General features: G+C 42.0%; 1 protein-coding gene across 5 annotated transcripts; it reads left to right on the top strand.

Moving 5' to 3' along the window:
• The first annotated feature begins 398 nt into the window (after nucleotides 1-398).
• On the top strand, nucleotides 399-22,797 carry PRMT9 (protein arginine methyltransferase 9). Of its 5 annotated transcripts, XM_045019004.1 has the most exons (14): nucleotides 399-618; nucleotides 1,494-1,547; nucleotides 2,253-2,453; nucleotides 2,994-3,142; nucleotides 4,755-4,991; nucleotides 5,956-6,123; nucleotides 10,989-11,091; nucleotides 13,149-13,255; nucleotides 14,062-14,254; nucleotides 16,505-16,688; nucleotides 17,094-17,802; nucleotides 21,055-21,208; nucleotides 21,685-21,807; nucleotides 22,023-22,797. In XM_045019004.1, exons 2-14 carry the CDS (start codon nucleotides 1,542-1,544, stop codon nucleotides 22,236-22,238), a joined length of 2,550 nt encoding a protein of 849 aa, XP_044874939.1. In that variant the 5' UTR covers nucleotides 399-618; nucleotides 1,494-1,541; the 3' UTR covers nucleotides 22,239-22,797. The 5 variants fall into 5 exon arrangements, with proteins under 5 accessions (XP_044874939.1, XP_044874940.1, XP_044874941.1 ...); XM_045019005.1 differs by lacking the exon at nucleotides 1,494-1,547; XM_045019006.1 differs by lacking the exon at nucleotides 1,494-1,547 and having other exon boundaries at nucleotides 399-712.

Raw genomic sequence — 22,797 nt, 5'->3', positions numbered from 1 at the left:
ATTGGGGACTCTCTGCTTGGTCTCGCCCATTGGGATCCCTCATTTTCAACCGATCATCTCACTCTCACGCCTACTGGTTAATTTATTGACCTCGGGCCTGAAACCAATTGTAGCCTGGGCTTAGCAGGTCCTCGCCGCCTGCCCCACCAGCCCCTCTCCTCTCCCTGCCTGTCTGTCTGGCCCCGTGCGCGGTGATCAGCTCTGCCCCCTCCACCCCCGTGACCCAGAGCGCACCCCGCCCCAAGTAAGGGCAGCGGAGTCACCAGACGTTACTGAGCATGCTCCGTTCCCTCGAGCACGTTCAGTAACCGCCGGGCTGCCCGTCGTGTTGGGCGGTGCAAAGTGACGTCACGCGGGCCGGGTGAGCGGCGGCGCGCGGCGCGGCTTCCCGGGCTTCACTTCTGCGCGTGGGCGAGCCAGGTGCTGAGACGCGCACGGCCCGGCGCTGCGTGCGGCCTCCTGCGGGACCTGGCGTCCTACGCCCAGGTTGTAACTGCCAGGCAGGGTCTCCGCCCGGCGCAAATATGGCGGCCCCCGGCTGGCGCGTCCGCCGCCGGCTCCGGATCTGTGCTGTGGGCCGAGCCGTAAGCAGCCAGGCCCGCCGGAAGAATCGCTGAGGTGACCAGCCCGCGCCTCCCGCCGCCGTGTGCTACACCTTGCCCCGTCTCCTGGATCGCTCTCCGCACTGCCGCCCCAGGCTGCTTCTTCCCAGGCAGGAGCTCGTCTCCCCCCTCGCAGGCCCCATGTCCTCAGATCGGTGTGCGTCTGCTCCCCCCCCCCGCCCCTCCACAGTGCGTCTGCTCCCCCGTATACGCGCTTTCCTTCACAGAGGGGTACATTTGACCCCCCTCATATGCTCATTCTGTCACACAGAGGGCACGTCGCTGTCTCTGTCTCGTATGCCCCTGCACCTAGCGCATTTTTAAAGAATAAATACAAAAATAAAAGGAAATGGCCACTGTGCCCATTTCACGTAGGCAGTACAAGTAGTTGGATGATCCCTGCAGCATGAGTGCCAAGCAGACATAAAATAGAACAAACGGGTACTAAGGAAAATTGCTTTCCTGCAGGGTTTGGCAGGAGGGAAATCCCACCAGCCTGATACATGTGAAAGTGCTTCTGCAGAAAATGCATGGATGTCAACATGGCTCTGTTGCAGCTTTTCCTGTGTCTGGCACTCATTTCCTCCCATAGGAACAATACTTTCCTGCCAAAGAGCTGATCAACAGATGTTTACATTGGTATTTTAAAGTATATCCATCATCTGAACTTTTCTCTTACTGTTCTGTTTTCTCTTTAGTTAATCCATCTCTTCAGATAACTATGTCATGTCTGTCATACTCATGTTACATAGGTAGATGGAATTACATAACTGCAGAATAGTTGATGAACTTTCATGTGGTTTACTGTTATTTCTTTGTGGTGTAATACATCTTGAAAAATCTCTGCTGATGTAACTATATTGGAAACTTGCTTTCTGTATTATCTTTCAGTCCTGGGATATAGTCTGAAAATCCTGAAGGCAGGACCAGGGCCTATATATGGAATAAGCATTTAAAATTAAAGGGGGCACTATTTCACAAAATGTGGCATAAGATTATACACACATTCCTATGACATTTTTCCATTTTATTGTTATGGAAAAAGTTGTCATAACTTGTTGCTCTTAGATGTTAAGTAGAAAGTAGATTGTCCTCCTCAGTATCCCTTTATGGAAACTATTTTCTCTGGGTATATAACTTAGATAATATTTTCACCTCAAGGTCCCAGAGACGCAGACAAGGTTTTCATCTCGAGGCCAAAAGACCAAAAACATCAAGACACTTGATCACGGCCTTGGATAGGCCAAGAGACTACTGACGCTTGATCTTATTATTACACCAGTTGTATCACTGAAAAAGTTTAATTGTAAATTTTGTGGGTAGCTAAGCATGAAATTCTGTGTGTATATATAAATTTATAAAAACAAGTTGATCCTCCAGAGACATGCTAAAAGGTTTTCAAAAGTTTAGCAGAAAAAGTTGTGCAGTTTTAGGCCTTGTAGAGACTTGTACACATGTTTAACAGTGGAAATAACTCAGAATGTGTAAAGTTAAGCACATCTTCAACTCTTTGTAGGATCAGGGGGACCTTCTTCACTGCATGCTAGAATTTTAAAATATTTTGACCTGTTACTTTTATTTGCAACTTACAATAAATACTCTAGGATAAGAATCTTTTTTTGTTTTCTTTTTATTTATGGGAATGCACAGTTAATTTTCTTCAAAATGCCCAACTCTAATGCCAAATCTCATCGTGGCCACCAAGGTGGTCAGGAAGCTGGCAGACGTGAGCTGGTTTCCAGATCTTTACAGAGTGCTCAGCATTGTCTGGAAGATCAGGATTTTGGAACTGCATATGCCCACTATCTCCTAGTACTAAATCTAGCTCCTGAGCTAAAAAATGATGTCAGGGTGAGTGCTTTTTGAATTATTTTAGACAGTCCAATCTCAATTATATTTTTTCACTATTAACTTTCTAATGAACAGATGTTGCTTTTATTTTGTATGTAACTTATTTTGAAGAATGGAAAGGAGAATTAAAGAGAAACAGAGCAGTGTTATGGATGACTCCGTAATTTGGTTAACCAGAGCTGTATGTGCTTCAGGGATAGGGTTTGACTCATTTAATCTTAAAAGCTGAGTGACTTTAAGGGTTTGTAAAAATGAGGCGCTATTAGAACTGGCTTGCACTGTACAAACTTTCTACATACAGCTCTGTGACATGTTAAGCTGTGTGCTGATTAGAGGTAAGGGTAGCTGAAGTACTAGGAAGAGACTACCTCACTGGAGAACCTAAACTAGCACTTCCAGCATTATGTGCTGTTAAGGAAATAACTGCTCATGTTCATTTCAAGACTAATTTCATCCTACCTCCTCTAAGTTTCCAGTGTCTTCAATTCCCTGCTTTTGATATGCTATTACTGATTTAGCAATGTTTGTGTCACTTTTCAGGAAACTTTCCAGTTTACCCTCTTCAAATGGGCTGAAGAGCTAGCTTCTCTTGCACGGATTCAAGATTTATTTAACTGCTATGAGCAGGCCCTGGAACTATTTCCTAATGATGAAATAATATGTAATAGTATGGGGGAACATCTCTTCAGGTTGGTAGTAATCTATATTCAATTTTTTTTGAGATGCACTGTTTATTATTAATTAGTAATAAATATATAAGGATCTGATTCAGCTTTGCTGAATAGGGGTATCTTTGAGCATGGGCACAATGTTAAGTATGCAATACTGAATTTCAAATCTGTTAAATCCGTCTTTAAAAATAATAATAATAATATACTGCCTTTCAGATGTCATTTACCAACTCACGCAATAGTTATTTAATAAAAAATTAGACCAGAATGGTTGAAAGCCACTGTGAAAGTTATAGTTTTGGGTAACTTAATTTTTGTAAGTGGTTATGTTCCACGTTTCTGTAGGTGTTATGAAGATCTGCTACCTCTACTCTGTTCTGTTCCTCCTAAAGATCCCACATTACAGCCAGTTCAGATAAAGGAGGGCTGGTTCAAAATATGAATACCCTCTTCTTGATTGGTTTGACCCTTAGTCCTTGCTTAACAATCTAAGGCATTTCCCTTCCCTGCGTAGTTCCTAAAAGGTGCTTCACATGCTGCCCCCACAGTGCTTCAAGTTCTTGCCAGCGTGTTGTGTTGGAATAGGACTTGGCCTTGAAACCATAATTTCTAACTGGAAATCCAGATCATTGCTATTAGAGTGGTCTGCTCTGATTCTCCTTTTTTAAAATAAAGAGCAAAAAAACCCCCTTCTGACTATATTTTCTTTGCTTGTTTTTCTTAATTAAAAATTGAACATTTAAAAAATTTCCTGGATTGAGAGTTTCAGCCCAGAGCAATATTTTATGGTAATTATAATCATCTTAAAATTGTGTTATAATGGAAACACTGGTAACTCAAGCTGTGACAATTTGATATGAGCTGTGATGTCATACATTACACCTGGATTGGGTAAAATCTTACTTTGCTTTGGTTTTTGGAGATTTGACATGGCTCCATTCTGGCATGCATTTCTGATTCACTGTTGCTCTTTTTATTGTGCAAATAATCCTAATAAGATGCCAGTTGTTTACATGGCAAAGTTGTGTATGAAATGGAGAGGTTGAAGCAGAGTACAATAAATGATATATTTTATGTATTTTTGTATTTTAAATCACTAAGGGTAGTACTATAAATCTTACTTTATAAGATAACTTCATCCTTTTTGACACAGAACCACCATATCACTGGTTAAAGAACTTAAGTTTTATATCCTTTAAAATGTGAAAACATAGGGACGTTGTGCAGTAGTGCTTCATAACTCAATTTTAGCCAAGTACATTGCTTGGTTTTCTAGTGAAAATATTATTTTATAAAGGAGCATATTTAGAGTAAAGGGATCTTTCTCTGAAACAGTGTTGTAAATGAAAAATTCTTATTTTCAACACTCTTAAATTAAAGCTCACTTTTTTTTGATCATTTGCCCAAGGTGTACCCCCCACCCTCCCCAGTATGAAGACATAACCCTTAAAGCAAAATAAAGTAGCTTTCAAATTGTGACTATAACAGTTATTAAAAACAACAGTACTTAACGATTCAGTAATGAATGTCTAAAAATGTGGTGATTTTTCCCAACATCTTCAAGTTTCAGATATCTGGAAGCCAACTGTATACTTCCTGCTTATTATTTATTTGTCATTTTTACTATTAGAATGGGCTTTAGGGATGAAGCAGCTGGATATTTCCACAAAGCACTGAAGCTAAACCCTGACTTTGCTGATGCAAAGGAGAATTTTTACCGTGTTGCAAACTGGCTGGTAGAACGTTGGCACTTTATCATGCTTAATGACACCAACAGGAATCTGATTTACCAGAAAGCGATTGAGAAGGTGGTCCGCTCTGGTTGCAGAACTGTTCTAGATATTGGAGCAGGAACAGGAATACTGAGGTTTGTCATAAATGCATGTTTAACGTAAACTATATTAATATAAATATACTTGCTTTTTAGTAGTCATTGTCATGTACCTTTAAATTATCCTTTGTGAAAAAACTGAAAATTAATTTTCATATATTAAAACTAAGCTTAAGGAAGGAAAGACACTACTAGAGTTGTTGTTGTGAAGTGAGTACCTAGAACTGTGTCACTAATGGTATGTCTGGTATCCACATGCTGATTTAATACATGTTCATTCAGTCACAATGTTGAATTGGAAAACATACCTTGTAGTGATAAACTAACAGATTGGGCTCCTGAAGTCTAACAGAGAGATGGTTAAGGAGTGATTTGGTCACAGTACATAGGTACCTATGTGAGGAAGAAAAAGTTGATAATGGGCTCTTCTATGTAACACATAAAGGTATAGCAAGATCCAATGGCTGCAAGCTGAAATTCAAATTCAAACCGGAAATAAGGTGCAAATTTTTAACAGTGAGCGTAAATAACCAATGAAACATCTTATTAAGGACAGTGGTGGATTCTCCATCACTGGCAATTTTTAAATCAAGACTGGATGTTTTTCCTAAAAGATATGCTCTAGTTCAAATAGGAATTAGTTCAGGGAAGTCCTGAGGTCTTGTACATGAGGTCAGACTAGAAGATCACAGTGGTCGCTCTAGTCTTATAATGTATGAATTACTGCCTTTATGTCATACATATTATCTTTGTAGTAGATTTGGACAAACTGTACTGCTGATAATACAGTGCATACTGGGGAAATCTGATATCTACCCAAGTGCTATAGTTTGCATTAGTACTGATATCAGGTACTAGTATTCTTAAGAATATGAAATAAATGCTACAGAAATGTAAATATACTTAAAAAAAATTCAGACTTTTCTTATCTAAAATAATTTCTAATTGAAATTTTGACAAGAATAAACTAATTCCTATGGTGATTTCTGTTATTTTGCAGTATGTTTGCCAAGAAGGCTGGTGCACCTTGTGTCTATGCCTGTGAGTTGTCGAAGACCATGTATGAACTTGCTTGTGATGTGGTAGCAGCAAATAATATGGAAGGAGAGATCAAACTTCTGCCTATGAAGTCTCTTGATATAGAAATTCCAAAGCACATACCTGAAAGGTAGGTTTAAAATAGCCTACTGTGATATCTTCTTATTTAAGTTTTGTTCATGAAAGTGGAGAAGAACTGCACAATGTAACATACTCAGTAAAAAACAGAAAATAATTGTTTATTGAGATGGTACTTAAGAATTCCCACAAAATTTGTCTGTTAGATTAATATTTCTCTGTCATAGAAGGCCATATTTAACTGTATTGCAAGTAATGTTTCACTGTTCGTTAGAGTAAACTTCATTCATTCAAACCATTTACCTACCAGGTAAAGCATTTGGAGAGACAACCTGAAAGGAGACAAAAAGAGGAAAAAAATAGAACAATACATTCAGTTAGGTCAGTATCTGGGTGTCAGTCAGGGGTCTTCCTCCTCCTGTTCTTGGAAATTTTTTGGCAGTAGCTTTTGTGTGTGCTGTCAGGAGTGGTAAGTCTGGTTAACTCTCTAGGTCCATTCATTTGCAACAATGCCAGACCTTTATTTAATGACTGTAAGGTTCTTTACATCATAAAGGTTCCAGGAGAATAATTTTACATCATCTTTCAGATTAGTTCCACTATAGACATCTATGTACAGTAGGTGTTTCGAGTCCACAATTCCAAAAAAGTATTGTCCTAGAGATTTTACAAAAGCTTAACTACTTAGTCAAGAGGGAAAAAAAGCTAATTCTAGATCCTGCAATGTGCTACATCTGTTGACTTTAATGGATACTCTTCACCTCTTTGGAGTGCTTTCTAATGGCTTGATCCTAAAAATAAGTTTAGGGGGATAAAGCAAAAGGAAAGGATGGAACCCAGTCCAGTATAAATACGGGATGAATATCTATGGTTTCAAAAGGTTGTCTACTAAGTTTAAAATCTATCTCATATTTTGTTCAGGTGCAATGAGAAGATAAATTATCATATCAGCTTAAACCAAAGACTTCAGAGTAATTTGCGTTTTAAAAATTTAGCCTTGTATCTTCAAAATGATTATTCAGTTGGTGTTTCTCAAAATATATACACTCACTGCTGGAGTAATCATAATGTGATTAATGGATTCCAAAGCCAGAAGGGACAACTGTGATCATCCAGTCTGACTTCCTATATAACACAGGCCATAGACATTCTCCAATATACACCTCTACCCCGATATAACGCGACCCGATATAACACGGGCTCACATACAACGCGGTAAAGCTCTGACATGCTGCTCTGAGCAGCGTGTTAAGGGGGCCGGGCTGGGGCTGAGGTGTTGGATAAGGGGTAGAGGGTTCTCGGGGGCAGCCAGTGGCTCCACCCCCAGGGTCTAGGAGGCAGGAGCCGTGGGGGGGGCAATTTTGGGGGCCCCACAGTTCCAGAATAGCCTGGGGGATTAACGGGAGGCGGGAAACAGCCCGCTCCACTTCCCTCGCCCCGGCCCCAGCTGTGTTGCTCGGGGGAGGGGGCTTGGGGGAACGGATCCCCCCCAGGACTCACCGGCGGAAGTGGAGCAGCCCAGCCCTAGCCCGCTCCACTCTGCCAGCTTCCAGCCGCGGCACTCTGCTTCCTGCCACAGGTGAGTGTGGGACTTTTCCCCAACCCGCCCCCTCCAGCAACATGACTGGGGCTGGGGCAAGGAAAACAGAGCGGGCTGGGGCCGCATCGCTCTGCTTCCTGCCGCCGGTGAGTGTGGAGGGCGTCCTTTCCCCAACCTCCCCGCACTCATCAGCGGCAAGAAGTGGAGCGCTGCAGCTGGGAGGTGGCAGAGTGGAACGGGCTGGGGCATCCTTTCCCCAACCTCCCCACACTCACAGGTGGTGGGAAGCGGAGCAGCCTGGCCCCAGCCTGCTCTGCTCCGCCAGCTCCCAGCTGCGGCACTCCGCTTCCTGCCACAGGTGAGTACGGGGTCATCCTTTCCCCAACCTCCCCACACTCACCGGCGGTGGGAAGCAGAGTGCTGCAGCTGGGAGGTGGCTGAGTGGAGTGGGCTGGGGACACGTTGCTCCCATTCCCGCCATTGCCAGTGAGTGCCTGTCAGGGAGTGGGAGATGTGGATAGGGGTCGGAGCAGTCGGGGGACAGGGAGCAGCGGGGTTGGGTAGAGGAAGGGGTCCTGGGGGTGATTAGGGACAGGTGTCTCTGAAGGGGGCGGTCAGGGAACAAGGAACACCAAAGCAAGTTCGATATAACATGGTCTCACCTATAACGCAGTGAGATTTTTTTGTCTTCTGAGGACCGCATTATATCGGGGTAGAGGTGTAATTCCTTTTGAACTAGAGAATATCTTTTTAAAAAAAACCCAAAACATCCAATCTTGATTTAAGATTAGCAAGTGATTGAGAATCCACCACAACTCTTGGTAAGTTGTTCCAATTGTTAATTATCCTCACTGTTAAAAATTTAGGCCTTATTTCTGTTCGGAATTTGTCTAACTTTAGATTCTGGCCATTGGATTGCCATTTGACACAAGTCATTGGTGGACTGGCATCCTAAAAGTCTGACATCTTTGTTTATTTTGAGAGACTTTTATACTTAAGAAAACTTTCAAGTTTACCATGCTTAAATACAATTTTAGCCATATTTTCTAATTACCAAATATGTTTACATGTGTATTTTGCTCTGATACATCTTGTACTTAATTCTGCAATTAATTATAATGTCAAGTTTGGAAGATCTCGCTGATTTCTGCGGTAGGTCTGAGATGCCATAAACAAAGGATTTTAACTTCATTACTCAAAGAAATCTGTTGTATTCAGGAGTGAGACACGATGTAAGGGGATCCGCACATGAGGTGGACATTTCTTACTTGGTGGCCTCTAGGAGGTTGGTGGGAATTGCCCTTTTGCAGATCCTCCACCCTGAGGTTGGAAAAGTTTAAGTAGCACAGAGGGCTGCTTTAGACACTGGGCTGAAGTAATTATCTGCAGGGCCATGTTACAACTGCTCCGAGTGGATTCTAGTTCTGACACATTTCTCCCACCCCACATTCCTCTGCAGAGCACCTCACACTGGTTGCTGGCAGCTGGCACAATTATTTCATCCTTAGCAAGTTCAGGTTCTCCGGTAGCTTTCAGAAAAGGGCATCAGCATATTTTTGTCCAGTTTATAAGATTTCTAATATTGGTAACTTCATATTGTTTTTATTCACGCTTAAAAGTATTCATGTAGCATCAGTATGTTTTAGCTTTATTTTCTGTTTTTGTCTTAAAAGGTGTATGTATTTATTTGCTCTACATTTGTGCTCTCATCTTTATTGCTAGTATGTCCTTTTGTATGGTGGTTATGGGTTAAATAGTAGTGTCTCTTTAACCAAATTATAATGTATTTAAAAAACTTTGTTGATTAGGCTACTGAGTCCACTCAGCATCCCAGAAAGCTGTTGGAGTTGGCAAACCACAGTTTGACCTAGCATTTTAGTTTTCAGCACATCTGGTTAAGAGTTGTTTTCAAGTGGGATGCTTCCGGGGAGCTGTAAGTTTAAATAGCAGAAATCTATTAAGGGTTGCTGGTGTAGACTCAGCACTATTTTACTGCACTTTATTCATCATTTCAGCCTTGCTGCTGTTGGTAGTATTGAGATTTAAGATTAATACAAGATTAAAATAGGTGCCTTAACTTTTAGTCTCAAATTAAATTACTAATTTAAAGGTAATATGTAGCCACTAATCTTTTTCATGTCCTGCTTAGAAGTTGCATTTAAAGTACAGGGAAACCCTGCTATAACACGCCCCGCAATAACGTGAATTTGGATATAAGGCGATCATAAGGTGGCTCCAGCCGCCCCAAGCAAAAAAAGAAAAAAGTGGCCGAAGCGCCGCAGAAGCGAAAAAAAGAAAAGAAAAAAACCGCCAGAGCGCCACCGAAGTGCAAAAAAGGGGGGGGGGGAAAAAGGCTGGAGCGCCGCTGAAGGAAAAAAAAAACAAGAAATGGAATGTGCCTTCCCCACTGCCTCTTCCTCCCTACCCCCGCTTCTTCTTTTGGCGAGAAGAGCCATTCTCCTCCCCAGCTGCTCCTCGCTCTTCCTCTGCCCCTTGCACGTCTCCCCTGCTCTCCCCAAGTGTTTCCCTCTCCTGCTGCATGGCTGAGAGCCCCCGCTGCTGGACCTGCACTGCTTACCCTTTTGGTGAGAAGAGCCGTTCTCCTCCCCAGGTGCTCCTCGCTCTTCCTCTGTCCCTTGCACGTCTCCCCTACTCTCCCCAAGTGTTTCCCTCTCCTGCTGCATGGCTGAGAGCCCCCGCTGCTGGAGCTGCACCCTTTCAGTTACTGTTATGGGCAGTTCGCAAATGCAAGTCGTTTTCTGCCCAAGAGAAATTGACCAGCTTGAAACTGACCAGCTTGAAGTGGTAAACCTTGCTATACCGCGACCCCGCATTTATCGCAATCCAATTTTTTGGACCCCAATCATCATGTTATAGCGGGGTTTCACTGTATAACTATAAAATTGCACTGTTTGCATGCTTATAACAAACTGATGATAGAGCAAAAATTTTATGGAATCTCCAAGTGCTAATCACTGTTTAATTTATTTTACATGTAAGCATGTGTTCTGGGATATGGTCTGCCATATTTCAAGTCTGTTTGAAAGGTCCTATTTATTTTTATGTTTGTCTTAGGTTCTTCTCATACCTAATGATTCATAAGCATTGTCTGGAAAGTTTCATGGTAAATTGTTGCTCAGTGTTTATAAACTTGTTATAACAACCACTTAAAATATGTCCCTCTGCTTGATGTGTTTTGCTTTTCACTTACATGAATTAATACTTTAATAGCACAGCTTTTTATCAACATTTTCTGCCTCTAGATTCAGTTTACATTTGTATTTTACTTTAAAAGGCGTGACTTCTAGCAGAAATTTGTAATGCCCATTACCATCTCATAACTGTAACTACCTTTTCTTAAAAACAATTTTTTGTAGGGTTTCCCTGGTTGTCACAGAAACAGTAGATGCAGGTTTGTTTGGAGAAGGGATTGTGGAGAGTTTGATACATGCTTGGGAGCATTTGCTTTTACAACCAAAGGTAGGTGATATATTCAGATACTCATAAATCAGAACCACATTGAGACATACATACATAACACATCCTTATTATGAATGTTGCACTCTTCCTAATGCTTAGACAATTGATGCTTTATTTTTAAATCCGAGTTACATTAATGCTTGTGAAAGTGAGATTTTACAACCTTGTTGGCAAAAGTACTGTATCGTACCTGTTATATGTCAATAGACAAGCAGTGACAATGCCTTGTGAATGACACTGCCTTATCAATGTTTTTCAACACTAACCTGGCAGGAGCAGCGTAGGGCGGGTAGTTCAGTCTTTATGGCTCTACAATCCTTGACCTCTGTGTCTATCAGTGGTGCCGATTATGATGACTTTTGTGTTGTGGACACCTGTCTACTGCAAACTAGACTGAAACCTATTAATTTAATATTAAGACACAAAACAGCTGTCAGAAGGCCATGCAGTCAGTAGAGATCTAGGCTGGATTTGAATCAGCAGCCTAGAAAGAAAAGGATTCACTGTGACTGAAACCAAAATCCCCTTGTATGTAAATTAATAAAAACTCATATACATCTGCTTCTAACACTAGAGGGCATTCTGTTACCAGTCTGTTAAATCTTCCAGTTCACCTTTATTTTATATTATTTAATAATTCCTTGGTGATTAATTTGAAAAGCTGGAAGTTGCTAGATGCACCTTTCCTTTAAGACTATGTAAACGTAACTCCCCTGCCCCACACCAAAAACAAAAAACACAAACCCACCTCTACTTTTTACCTGTGTCTGACAAACTTCTGTTTAGGTCACATGAAATAATGGGATGCCGTCTGTGAAAAGTTACGGGATCTAGTTTCTTCTTTTATGTTTCCCTCCCAAACAAAAAGAAAATAATTACCTTTAAAATCACCATCTAGGTGAAGGGTTTTTTTATCTTCTGTATTAGACTGAAATTGGTGACCTCTAGTGTTATAAAACAGGAATAGTTTGATCTATTCATTATGCGTGTTTTTAGCTAACTTGTTTTGCTTCAAGTTAGGATCAAATACAGGGTTTAAAATTGCACAAGAAAATACAGTGAGCTGTCACACACAACTGGTGTGTAAATAACTGAAAGCTTATGTGCGCTCCATGAGAGGGTAGTTTTAGATGTACTAAACATAAGAACTATTTATGAGGTTCCTTCTTTCGATTCACTCACTTTCTGCCATGTCTGTGTTGTCATTCAGTGAGTTTATATATATTGATCATCAGCTTGTTTATGTTGGACAGTGAAGAGAGAAAAAAGACAATAAAGAGAAAGCTAACCTATATCTAAAATACAAAGACAAGCATGGAGAAGAAATATTTGAGAAAAAGTATGCAGTTGATACAAGAGAAACAACGAATGCTGAAAGATAGGTGGTAAAAGCAAAGTATTTTTAAAACATATTGAAGCTATCAAATTAATTACTGGGAAGTAATCAAGATAAGCAGGGGATAGACTCATAAAATCACATTGGGGAGCATGACTTAGAAACTATCAGTTGAGAATTCATATTTAATACAGATTGGCATTATTGAGAAATAAGAAGTTTTGGAAAAAATATTACTTTACAGTTAAACCTGGAACTGAAAATGGGATATTCTTCAGGCAGATACATTGGGGAAAAACAAAAATACTATCTCCTAGTGAGTGACTCTTTAATATGCCATCAATTTGTTGTGATGAAAGTGTATGCAAAGAAAAGGTAGCTGTGGATGCAACAATATCAAAGGAGCATGTGAAATGCTGGGAGAAATGAAAAAAGTGGGAAAATAACAGCTTCTAGAGTTTTCATCCTTCAGTATATATAATATACAATTGGCTGTTTTTCCAGGAAAAGGGGCATAATTTAATTCACTGCATTTGCACAAAAAATTGAATTGACTGCAATTACAAAAAAAAATTAAAACATCATTAGTCTTGAGAATATTTATTAAAGTTTTTGAGATAATAATGAATGACACAGAGAAATAACAAACTTAAACTCAGCAATACCAGTAGAAATGGGTCTTCATCTCATTGTGCCATCTTATTTATTTACATTTTCACAGCCTAAAAACCAAGACATTGGCACAGAAGACTATGGTCAAGTTATTCCTGCAGGTGCTATTGTATTTGGGATGGCAGTGGAATGCAAAGAGATACGCAGACATCACAGGTGTGTTTATACTTTGACAGGATTTGGAGCTCACATTTGACAGGTTTAGGAAAAAATGTGATCAATTTAAACAAAAGGGAAATATTTTTTATTTTCCACACTCAATATGTTCAAAAAGAACAGGAGTACTTGTGGCACCTTAGCGACTAAGAAATTTATTTGAGCATAAGCTTTCATGGGCTACAGCCCACTTCTTCGGATGCATAGAATGGAACATATAGTGAGGAGATATATATATATATATATATATACACACACACAGAGAGCATGAAAAGGTGGGAGTTATCTTACCAACTCTGAGAGGCCAATTAAGTAAGAGGAAAAAAAACTTTTGAAGTGATAATCAAGATAGCCCAGTACAAAAAGTTTGATAAGAAGTGTGAGAATACTTACATGGGGAGCAGGGCCGGCTCCAGACCCCAGCGCGCCAAGCGCACGCTTGGGGCGGCATTTTGGCGGCAGGCGGCTCCGGCGGACCTCCCGCAGGCATGACTGCGGAGGGTTCGCTGGTCCCGTGGCTCGGGCGGACCTCCCGCAGGCACGTCTGCAAGAGGTCCCCCGGAGCCGCGGGACCGGCGACCGGTAGCGCGCCCCCTGCGGCGCGCCGCCCTGCTTGGTGCGGCGGAATTCCTAGAGCCGCCCCTGATGGGGAGATAGATTCAATGTTTGTAATGGCTCAGCCATTCTCAGTCTCTATTCAAGCCTAAGTTGATATGTTCAGTGTTCAAGGGGAAGGATTGTGTATAGCTTTGATTTGTCTAATTTAGGCTTCTTTGTGGTTTTTTTCCTCCCTGCTCCCCTCCTAGGGTGGGAATACAACAAGTTGCCTGTGTGCATTTGGCAGAAACGGTGGAGTTCTGTAGTCCAACACGTGCTTCTGTGAACTCAGAGGAAACTATTGAACCTTACACCACAGAAAAACTCAGTAGAGTTCCTGGGGGTTATATGCCACTGACAGAACCCTTTCAAGCCATGACAGTGGATTTCAATAATCTGCAGGTAATGATTTCTTCACTGTCTTACATCCTAAAAGAAAAACAAACAAAAAACTTGTAGAGCAGCTGATGCAGAGCCAAAAATCTGGCTTGTCTCTAATTATTCATTGCAGTTCAGTTGGGTGATAGTTATCTGAGTGGGAGCATCCAAGTTAGCCTATGCTGGGTGTGAATAGCCACACTGCAAAGCCGTACCTGAGTTAGTGTGCTCACTGGGGCTGCACTCACCCGTATGCATCATTAGGACTTCTGGGGGTATATCTCATGGTTCCTTGTGCTGCAGGATTCTTTCCCAGTGAATTATAGAAGAACTTGTCTGTCCTTCTGGGAGGGAATTGTAGGAAAGCTGTTGGAGGACTGTCAGCGCTCAAGTGACTTAGCTGCATTCTCATTGCAAAGTGGACAGGTTACCAGTCTGAGTGAAAGTGGCACCTGAGCTCTTGGCTGTAGCCCCAGTTAGGCCAGCTAGTCTGGGTTGAAAGCATCAGTTAACATGTTAACATCAGTTAACATGGGTGAGAGGGTTTTTGTGTGTGAACAGAAGTAGAGACGGGGACAACATCCAAGAATGACCCTGCGGAACTCTGCAGTAAGTAGATTTACCAATAAGTAAATAAGATCTGCCAATAAGTAAATTTATTAAGGGTAGGTCTATACTCACCGTCCGGGTCGATGTGGTGAGTTCGACTTCTTGGAGTTCGAACTATCGCGTCTAATCAAGACGCGATGGTTCGAACTCCCCGCGCGCTCCGGTCGACTCCGGAACTCCACCACCGCGAACGGCGGTGGCGGAGTCGACCTTGGAGCCGCGGAGTTCGACCCCGCCGCGTCTGGACGGGTAAGTCAGTCGAACTAGGGTACTTCGAGTTCAGCTACGCTATTCGTGTAGCTGAACTTGCATACCCTAGTTCGACCCCCCCCCCTTAGTGTAGACCAGGCCTAAATGTGGTGTTACGTATTTGTCCATATGCCTGTGACTTATTGGCTCATTTTTACCACTAGAATTGCAATATATAAATGAGTTGTGACTGATCAGATTTCAACTACAATTATAGGAGTGCATTTGAATTGTTGAGGATGACACAGGAAAGAGAGTATTTTATATTTAAAGTCAAAACATTACCACTAAACAATGAGCTGCTCATAGATGGTTGCAGTGGAGAGTGGGATAAGTCACCATTCAAACAACTCATGACTTTTTTTTCCCCCATGGAAACCATTTTGTACATCTATATTTTGACAATGCAAATAAGTTTATTTTGTGTGTATGTGTAATGCCGACAGACCCCGGTCATCAGTGGACAGAATCGAACAGAGGACCTCTGGAGCTTAATGCATGAGCCTCTGTCACATGAGCTAAAAGCCAACTGACTGGTAGCTAAGGCTGTAGAGCAGACTCATTTTAACTCTCTTTAAGTGGTCTCAGTGCCACGAGATGGGACAGAACAGCACCCCCAGAAGGTGTGTGGGTTACGTATGCACGAAATAGAGCTGAGTTGGGATGTAGGTCTCTGAGCCAGTGATGGCCATGCAGACTGAAAGGTGATACATTTTGACGCTGGTACATGTGTGTTTCTGGTTTGTTAACCCGTGGAGAGGAGTTTGCACCAAAGTGGTGAGCCAAAGCTTAAAATAAATTGTTATAGAGAGAAAATCATTCTTGGCTACTGATTGGTTCGGAATTGCTATATTCTGTATTGGGAACTTTTTCCCTGTTCACCTTATCTGACATCTAAGGTCAACATATGAAGTAAAGCAAAGCACTTGAATATATTACAGGGAACAGGGATTCCAGCCTCACTGTGTGAAGAGGCATAGATATAATATACAGCAGGTGAAAACAAATGTATTCATTTTCATTTATTTTGAAGAAGTGAATACTCATGACTGAGCAGCTTTTTGTCACCAGCAATCTGTTGGCAATGGAGTTGCCTCTGCATACACGGGCAACTCACTCATTTTTTCCCCCACCCCATGCCCACGGTTGGTTCCCAAATAGTGTCATTCAAACATATTCCCTTTTTAAAAACAAACAAACAAAAACTAACAGTTGGGAGCAGGGTTACATATCAAAGTATGAAATTCAGAAATAAAATTAATTGCTTCTGGGGTTAATTCTAAAAACAGGCTCTAAACTTACATTCCCAACAGTAAAAAGGAATCTGATATGCATTCCATTCTCAACATTAGTCAGCCACCACTCTTGGGGAAAGAGGTACTCAAATGTTATTTCTCTTTTTACCATCTTGGTCAGGAATTGAAAAGCCTGGCAACTAGGAAGCCTTGCAAGATCAACATACCTGTCACCCAAGGAGGCGTGCTGGATGCTATTGTGGTATGGTTTGTGCTACAGCTTGATGATGAGCAGAGTCTATCTACAAGTCCCAGTGAGGAAACTTGCTGGGAACAAGCAGTCTACCCTGTGCAGGGCCTTCCTGGTATGTCGATTTTCCATGGCAATACTATTAACTTTTTTATATTTTGTTTATTTGATAGCATCCTTTTAAGATTAGTTACTATCAATTTGCCTCAGAGATGAGGGAACATATTAGGGAAAGAGGACAATGTGTCACTAACCATAGCAGAATCCTTATTTCTCTTCCTCAGTCTCCCTGAGCATTCCTTGGAATCCTTACTTCATTATTAACGTAGTTAGCCTTTCCCCACCCATCACTGTCCCTCTTCTCTCCTCCTTCTGCTGTGTCAGTAGTTTCCTAATAGTAAATGGAAAATGGCTCTAGTGTAGTTTTTGCTTCCTAAAACCACAGATTAGGCATTTGTATGGACACTCCCTTATAATTTCTGAAAGTTGTTAATGTCCCTTTTTGTATTTTTTTGATAAGATTATTCTGTGAAACCTGGAGACACTGTGATGATGGAAGTATGCTGCCAAGATTGCTACTTGAGGGTCCAGAAGATTTCTGTTTTGACTTCAGAGTATGGGATGGACATTGAAAGGGAGAACACACTGGCTTCGGGCAATGAGGCTGAACTATGTAGTGCTTTGGCTAGTCTTCAGACTACTAGCACACCGGATGGCATGGGGCAGGAATGCATGCTGGAATCCACTGAAATTGCACTTCTAAACAATGTGCCATACCATGAATGCTTTAATGCTGCCATTGGCAAAGTGTTGTCATCCTTGATCCCAGCGAGAGAATCTCTGTCAATGGATGTTGATGGTCATGATAGAGAGATGAACTTTGAAAAGAGTCAAAACAAGAATTCCTCATATACAACTCATGACCCTTTGTATGTATTAGATGTGTCTGAGGGCTTTTCGATTCTGCCAATAATTGCTGGCAAACTTGGGCCAGTTAAAGCTTACAGTTCTGTTGAAAAAGAGCAGCATCAAATAGCCCTTAACATAATTTCAGAAGCCAACCATTTCCCTAAAGAAACATTAAAGTTTTGGCTCAGCCACTTAGAGGATGAGAGTGTGGTGTTACAGAGACCCAAATCAGACAAACTGTGGAGTATTATAATTCTGGACGTCATAGAGACTTCAGGTTTAATCCAGCAGGAGGTGATGGAAAAGGCAGCAATATCCAGGTACTGTATGACATTTATAAATCTTCTGAAGGTCATAGAGAACCTTCCTAGTAATTCCAAGCTTCAACCTGTCTGACAAAAGGAGGGAAAGGAATTATTAAAGCTCAGTACCAGTGTGGACACAAGAACAAATGGATATAAACTGGCCATCAGGAAGTTTTAGACTTGAAATTAGACAAAGGTTTCTAACCATGAGAGCAGTGAAATTCTGGAACAGCCTTCTAAGGGGAGCAGTGGGGGCAAAAGACATATCTGGCTTCAAGAATAAGCTTGATAAATTTATGAAGGGGATGGTATGATGAGATAGTCAAAGATCAATTCATTGCCAAAATTAAGCTATTAGCGGTAAATATGCCTGATGGGATGTTAGATGGGGCGGGATCTGAGTTACTACAGAGAATTCTTTCCTGGGTGTCTGCCTGGTGAGTCTTGCCCACATGCTCAGGGTTTAGCTGATCGCCATATTTGGGGTTGGGAAGAAATTTTCCTCCAGAGCAGATTGGCAGAGGCCCTGGGGTTTTTTTGCCTTCCTCTGCAGTGTGGGGCAAGGGTCACTTGCTGGAGGATTCTCTGCACCTTGAAGTCTTTAAACCATGATTTGAAGACTTCTGTAGCTCAGAGAATAGGTTAAGGGTTTGATACAGGAGTGGGTGGGTGAGATTCTGTGGCCTGCGTTGTGCAGGAGGTCAGACTAAATTATCATAATGGTCCCTTCTGACCTTAAAGTCTATGATTCTAGTTAAATTATTTAATTTTTATAGAAATTTATAACTGTGATTTAAAAAAACAAACAAACCCCTAGGGAAAATCTTATGCTTAGCATACCAGAAATCTAAACTATTGTCCTGATAACAGCTGAAGCAACATGAAATTTTAAGAGATCTGAGTGATAGAACAAGCTCAGAATCTTGTACATTGCAAGCTGCTGTGGAACAGACTGAAAACTGCCATAGACAGATACATGTGAGCTAGAACAGAGATAGAGAAAAAGGGGGAGCTAACAAACAAAAAGGTAACACAAAGCAAGAGAAGAATGAAGAAAATACAAGACCCAATAATAGAAAGTAGCAAGAAGGGGGAAAACAAACTGGGAGGAATATTAAAGAAAGGATGAATCTTCAGTTTTAGAGGGTTTTTATTGGGGTGGTATGGAGGTATGTGTAACATTTTCATCTATTCATCCAGACTTTTAGTGAGGTCAGGATAATAATAGCCAAGGGGGGTTTGATTGTGTCAGCCCTTTTGGGGAAGTTGGTTCTGATTGTGTCATATCTAAATTCACATCAGTTGCCAGAGACTGAACATGTGGCTAAGAAGGAAGGAAGTCTCTCTCTATTTTTGCCATTTGTTGTCCCTGCTAGTGCCTTTGTGAAGAGACCTCTGCTAGAAAACGAGAACACAAAGTTAATGCAGAATTAAATACCTACTTGCTGCTGCTCTTGACAGCTCAGCAGTCTGTGTCAGGGAACTGAAGAAGCCTCTGAGTTTAGCACAAGCATACTGTTAACTTTGTTCTTGTGTGTATTGAGAATGATTTCGTTAAATATTTAAAACACTGCTGGCATCCCACATCTGGGTGATTTTATCTAATTAGCACTACCCTGGGCACATCATGGATTAACTGAATTCCTGCCATTTTCATTCTGCACAAGGGATTGACTCAAGCAGGATCCCACTCTCCTGAACAGTGCCCTAATGATCTCTTTCCCAGCACCCTCTGGCTTCCAGTTTTATTAACAGCTTCAGTTGCCAGTTTTTCACAATCCTTCAGTATTGTCTAAGGAGGCAGTGTTGTAAATAAACCAGACCTTGTATTTGAAGCCTGAATAGCCTATAACACCATCTTAATAAAATAACTACATTCTACATAAGAATGGCCATGCCAGGTAAGAACAATGATCCATCTAACCTAGTATCCTGACTTACAACAGTGGCCAGTGCCAGATGTTTCAAAGAGAATGAGTAGAACAGAGCAATTATCAAGTGACCTGGTCATCCAGTCCCAGCTTCTGGCAGGGCACTGGCCTGGAAGGGTAGGGCTTGCACTGACATAGAATGGCCTGTCCAGTGCTCATCCACCTGACCTGTTACTGTTCTTCACTGTGTATTTTATATTTTGAGATCCCCAAGTCAAAGACAAACTAATGTCAATCAGCCTTCAAAGAAAATGAATCCTGGTATAATACAGTGGAGAATTTGACAGGGTATTTTAGATTAGGAGTGATCTGAATAGCACTTAAACACTTCTGACTTCAGTGGAACTTAAGTGCCCATCCTGAATCAAGACCTTAATACAGTTTAGTTCAGTTCAGGGGTGGGCAAACTACAGCCTGCAGGCTGGATCTGACCCATTGGCCCTTTTAAGCCGGCCTACGAGCTCCTGATGGGGTGCCTGGTCAGGGGCCACACCACGCGGCTCGGCCCTGCTTCAGTGCTCCGGGCAGGGGCCACACCACGCGGCTCCTGGAAGCCATGGCATGGCCCCACTCCGAGAGTTACGGGTCACTCAATGCCTAGGAGCTGGAGAAGGGACATGCCACTGCTTCCAGGAGCCACTTGAGGCAAGTGCTGCTCGGAGCCTGCACCCCTGAGCCTCTCCCCACACCCAGGGGCGGCTCCAGCCCCCAGCACGCCAAGCGCGTGCTTGGGGCGGCATGCCGTGGGGGGCGCTCTGCCGGTCGCCGGGAGGGCAGCAGGCGGCTCCGGTGGACCTCCCGCAAGCGTGCCTGCGGAGGGTCCGCTGGTCCCGCAGGCACATCTGCATCTGCAGGAGGTCCACCGGAGCCACGGGACTGGCGACCAGCAGAGCGCCCCCCCGCGGCGTGCCGCCATGCTTTGGGCAGCGAAATTGCTAGAGCTGCCCTTGCCCACACCCCAACCCTCTGCCACAGCCCTGATACCCCTCCTGCACCCCAAACCTCTCATCCCCAGCCCTACCCCAGAGTTTGCACCCCCAGCCAGAACCTGCACCCCTTCTCACACTCCTGCCCCAGCTCTGATCCCCCTCCCAGCCGCTGAACCCCTCGGTCCCAGCCCAGAGCACCCTCCTACACCCCAGAGCCCGCACCCCCAACCAGAGCCCTCACCCTTTCACACCCCAACCACAATTTTGTGAGCATTCGTGGCCCCCCACCATATAATTTCTATTCCCCGATGTGGCCCTCAGGCCAAAAAATTTGCCCACCTCTGGTTTAGTTTCTTACTAGTAGGAGAACACATTTTGGCAATAAATATTTTTCTCTCTCTTTATAGGTGTTTGCTTCACTCTGGAGGAAAGATATTCCCACAATACGTGGTGATGTATGGGATGCTTGTAGAATCGCAATCCTTAGTACTTGAAAGTGCAGTTCAAGGAACTGAACCCACACTTGGGCTTAATATAGCACCTTTTATCAACCAGTTCAAGGTAGGAAGTTAACGACGTGCTTCAATATCAAGCATAGCTCTCAAAACCCCTAAATGCCCAACTGAGGGCCACAATCACAATATAAGGAATTTAAGAAAAAGCAGTGCTGGAACTATTAATGATGTTGGATTAATTTCTTCAGTAGTTTGTAACCTAAATTCTGTGCATAGATACTGATGTAAATTTACTATAATAGAAGTCAAGACATGCTTCAGGTAGGGCAGAAGTGATTTGAGATCTAATATGGAGAGCAGTAAAAGTTATGACTTTCAACACTTCAGTGTTCAGAAAAACAGCTTTGGTAGGAGACTGTTTCCTTACGCAACTTGTGTCACAAGGACCAGATTTTAAAAAGGATTAGAAGTGATAGTTATTTTAGCAGTTCAGTTCCTTTAGGAAACAGTGTAATAATTCACAAATTGAAAGTTGCTGTTGTATAATTGTTAAGCCTGAAAGCCTGGTACATTCCTCCTCAGGTGCCTGTTCGTGTGTTTTTGGATCTCGCCACATTACCATGTGTGCCCTTAAGCAAGCCAGCAGAACTGCTAAGACTAGATCTCATGAATCCCTATTTGAACAGTTCCAGTAGAGAAGTAAAGGTAAGTTGAGTGCACACTTTTTTTTTCTTCAATTCCTCATTACTATGGTTGAAAAATTCAGTACAAAAGCTATTTCGATGCAGGCCACTTTGAAGTAGATTTGAAGAGTTTGAACCACTGTATTTGATTTTCTTGGTGATCTAGACACTACCATAATACAAATAAAATCAGTGAAAAATTAGAGTTCTACTTAAACATCCTCTTTTCATTTTTAGGTGCAAGTTTCTAAGTCTGGCCACGTCACTGCCGTTCCATTTTGGTATCATATACATCTAGATGAAGATATTTATTTGGATACGTCAAGTGATTCCTCCCACTGGAAACAAGCTGCAGTTGTTCTTGACAAACCGATCCAAGTTCAGCTTGGAGATGAACTTGTGCTCAACATTCAGCACTATAAAAGTAATGTCAGCATCACAGTAAAGCAGTGAAGAGTAGTCACTTGGAATCTGGTTCTAATGCTCAAAGAAAATTATTTTGGCTTAAATATAATTCTCTATGCACACTAGCAGAATGGCTCAGCATTTGAGATGTTTAACAGAAGATGAGCATAAAATCTAGGTTTTATGTTTTGGCCCAAAAGGGTTTTTTATTATTGATTACAAATATTTTGTTTGTTTTAAGAGGACCTATTGATGAACTACAAGCCATTGTGCAAGGACATTTTGAACTGTTATAGTGAAGTCATATCTTGCTCAGCAATAGGAAGCTTCATTGTTAACTGAATTGATTATTTCTCCAATTTTCCTTTGTACAAGCTGCAGAGGAAGCTGTAATTTTTGTTGCACGGATGCTCACAATTTTTTGTTTTTGTGTAAGGTGCTCAGATACCTTAGCAGTAAACACTGTATAAATATCTACATACAGAGAATGCAATATTGTGAAACAATTAGATCCTCCTCTCAATCCTACACCTTCTTTGTGGCAACTATTTTAAGTTACATGAAGTGGTATTAAGGAGGCAGTTTTAAAATAAATTCATGAATGCCC

Source organism: Mauremys mutica, chromosome 5, assembly GCF_020497125.1.
Source record: "Mauremys mutica isolate MM-2020 ecotype Southern chromosome 5, ASM2049712v1, whole genome shotgun sequence".
Classification (NCBI taxonomy): domain Eukaryota; kingdom Metazoa; phylum Chordata; order Testudines; family Geoemydidae; genus Mauremys; species Mauremys mutica.
This window is presented reverse-complemented; position numbering and strand designations above follow the sequence as displayed.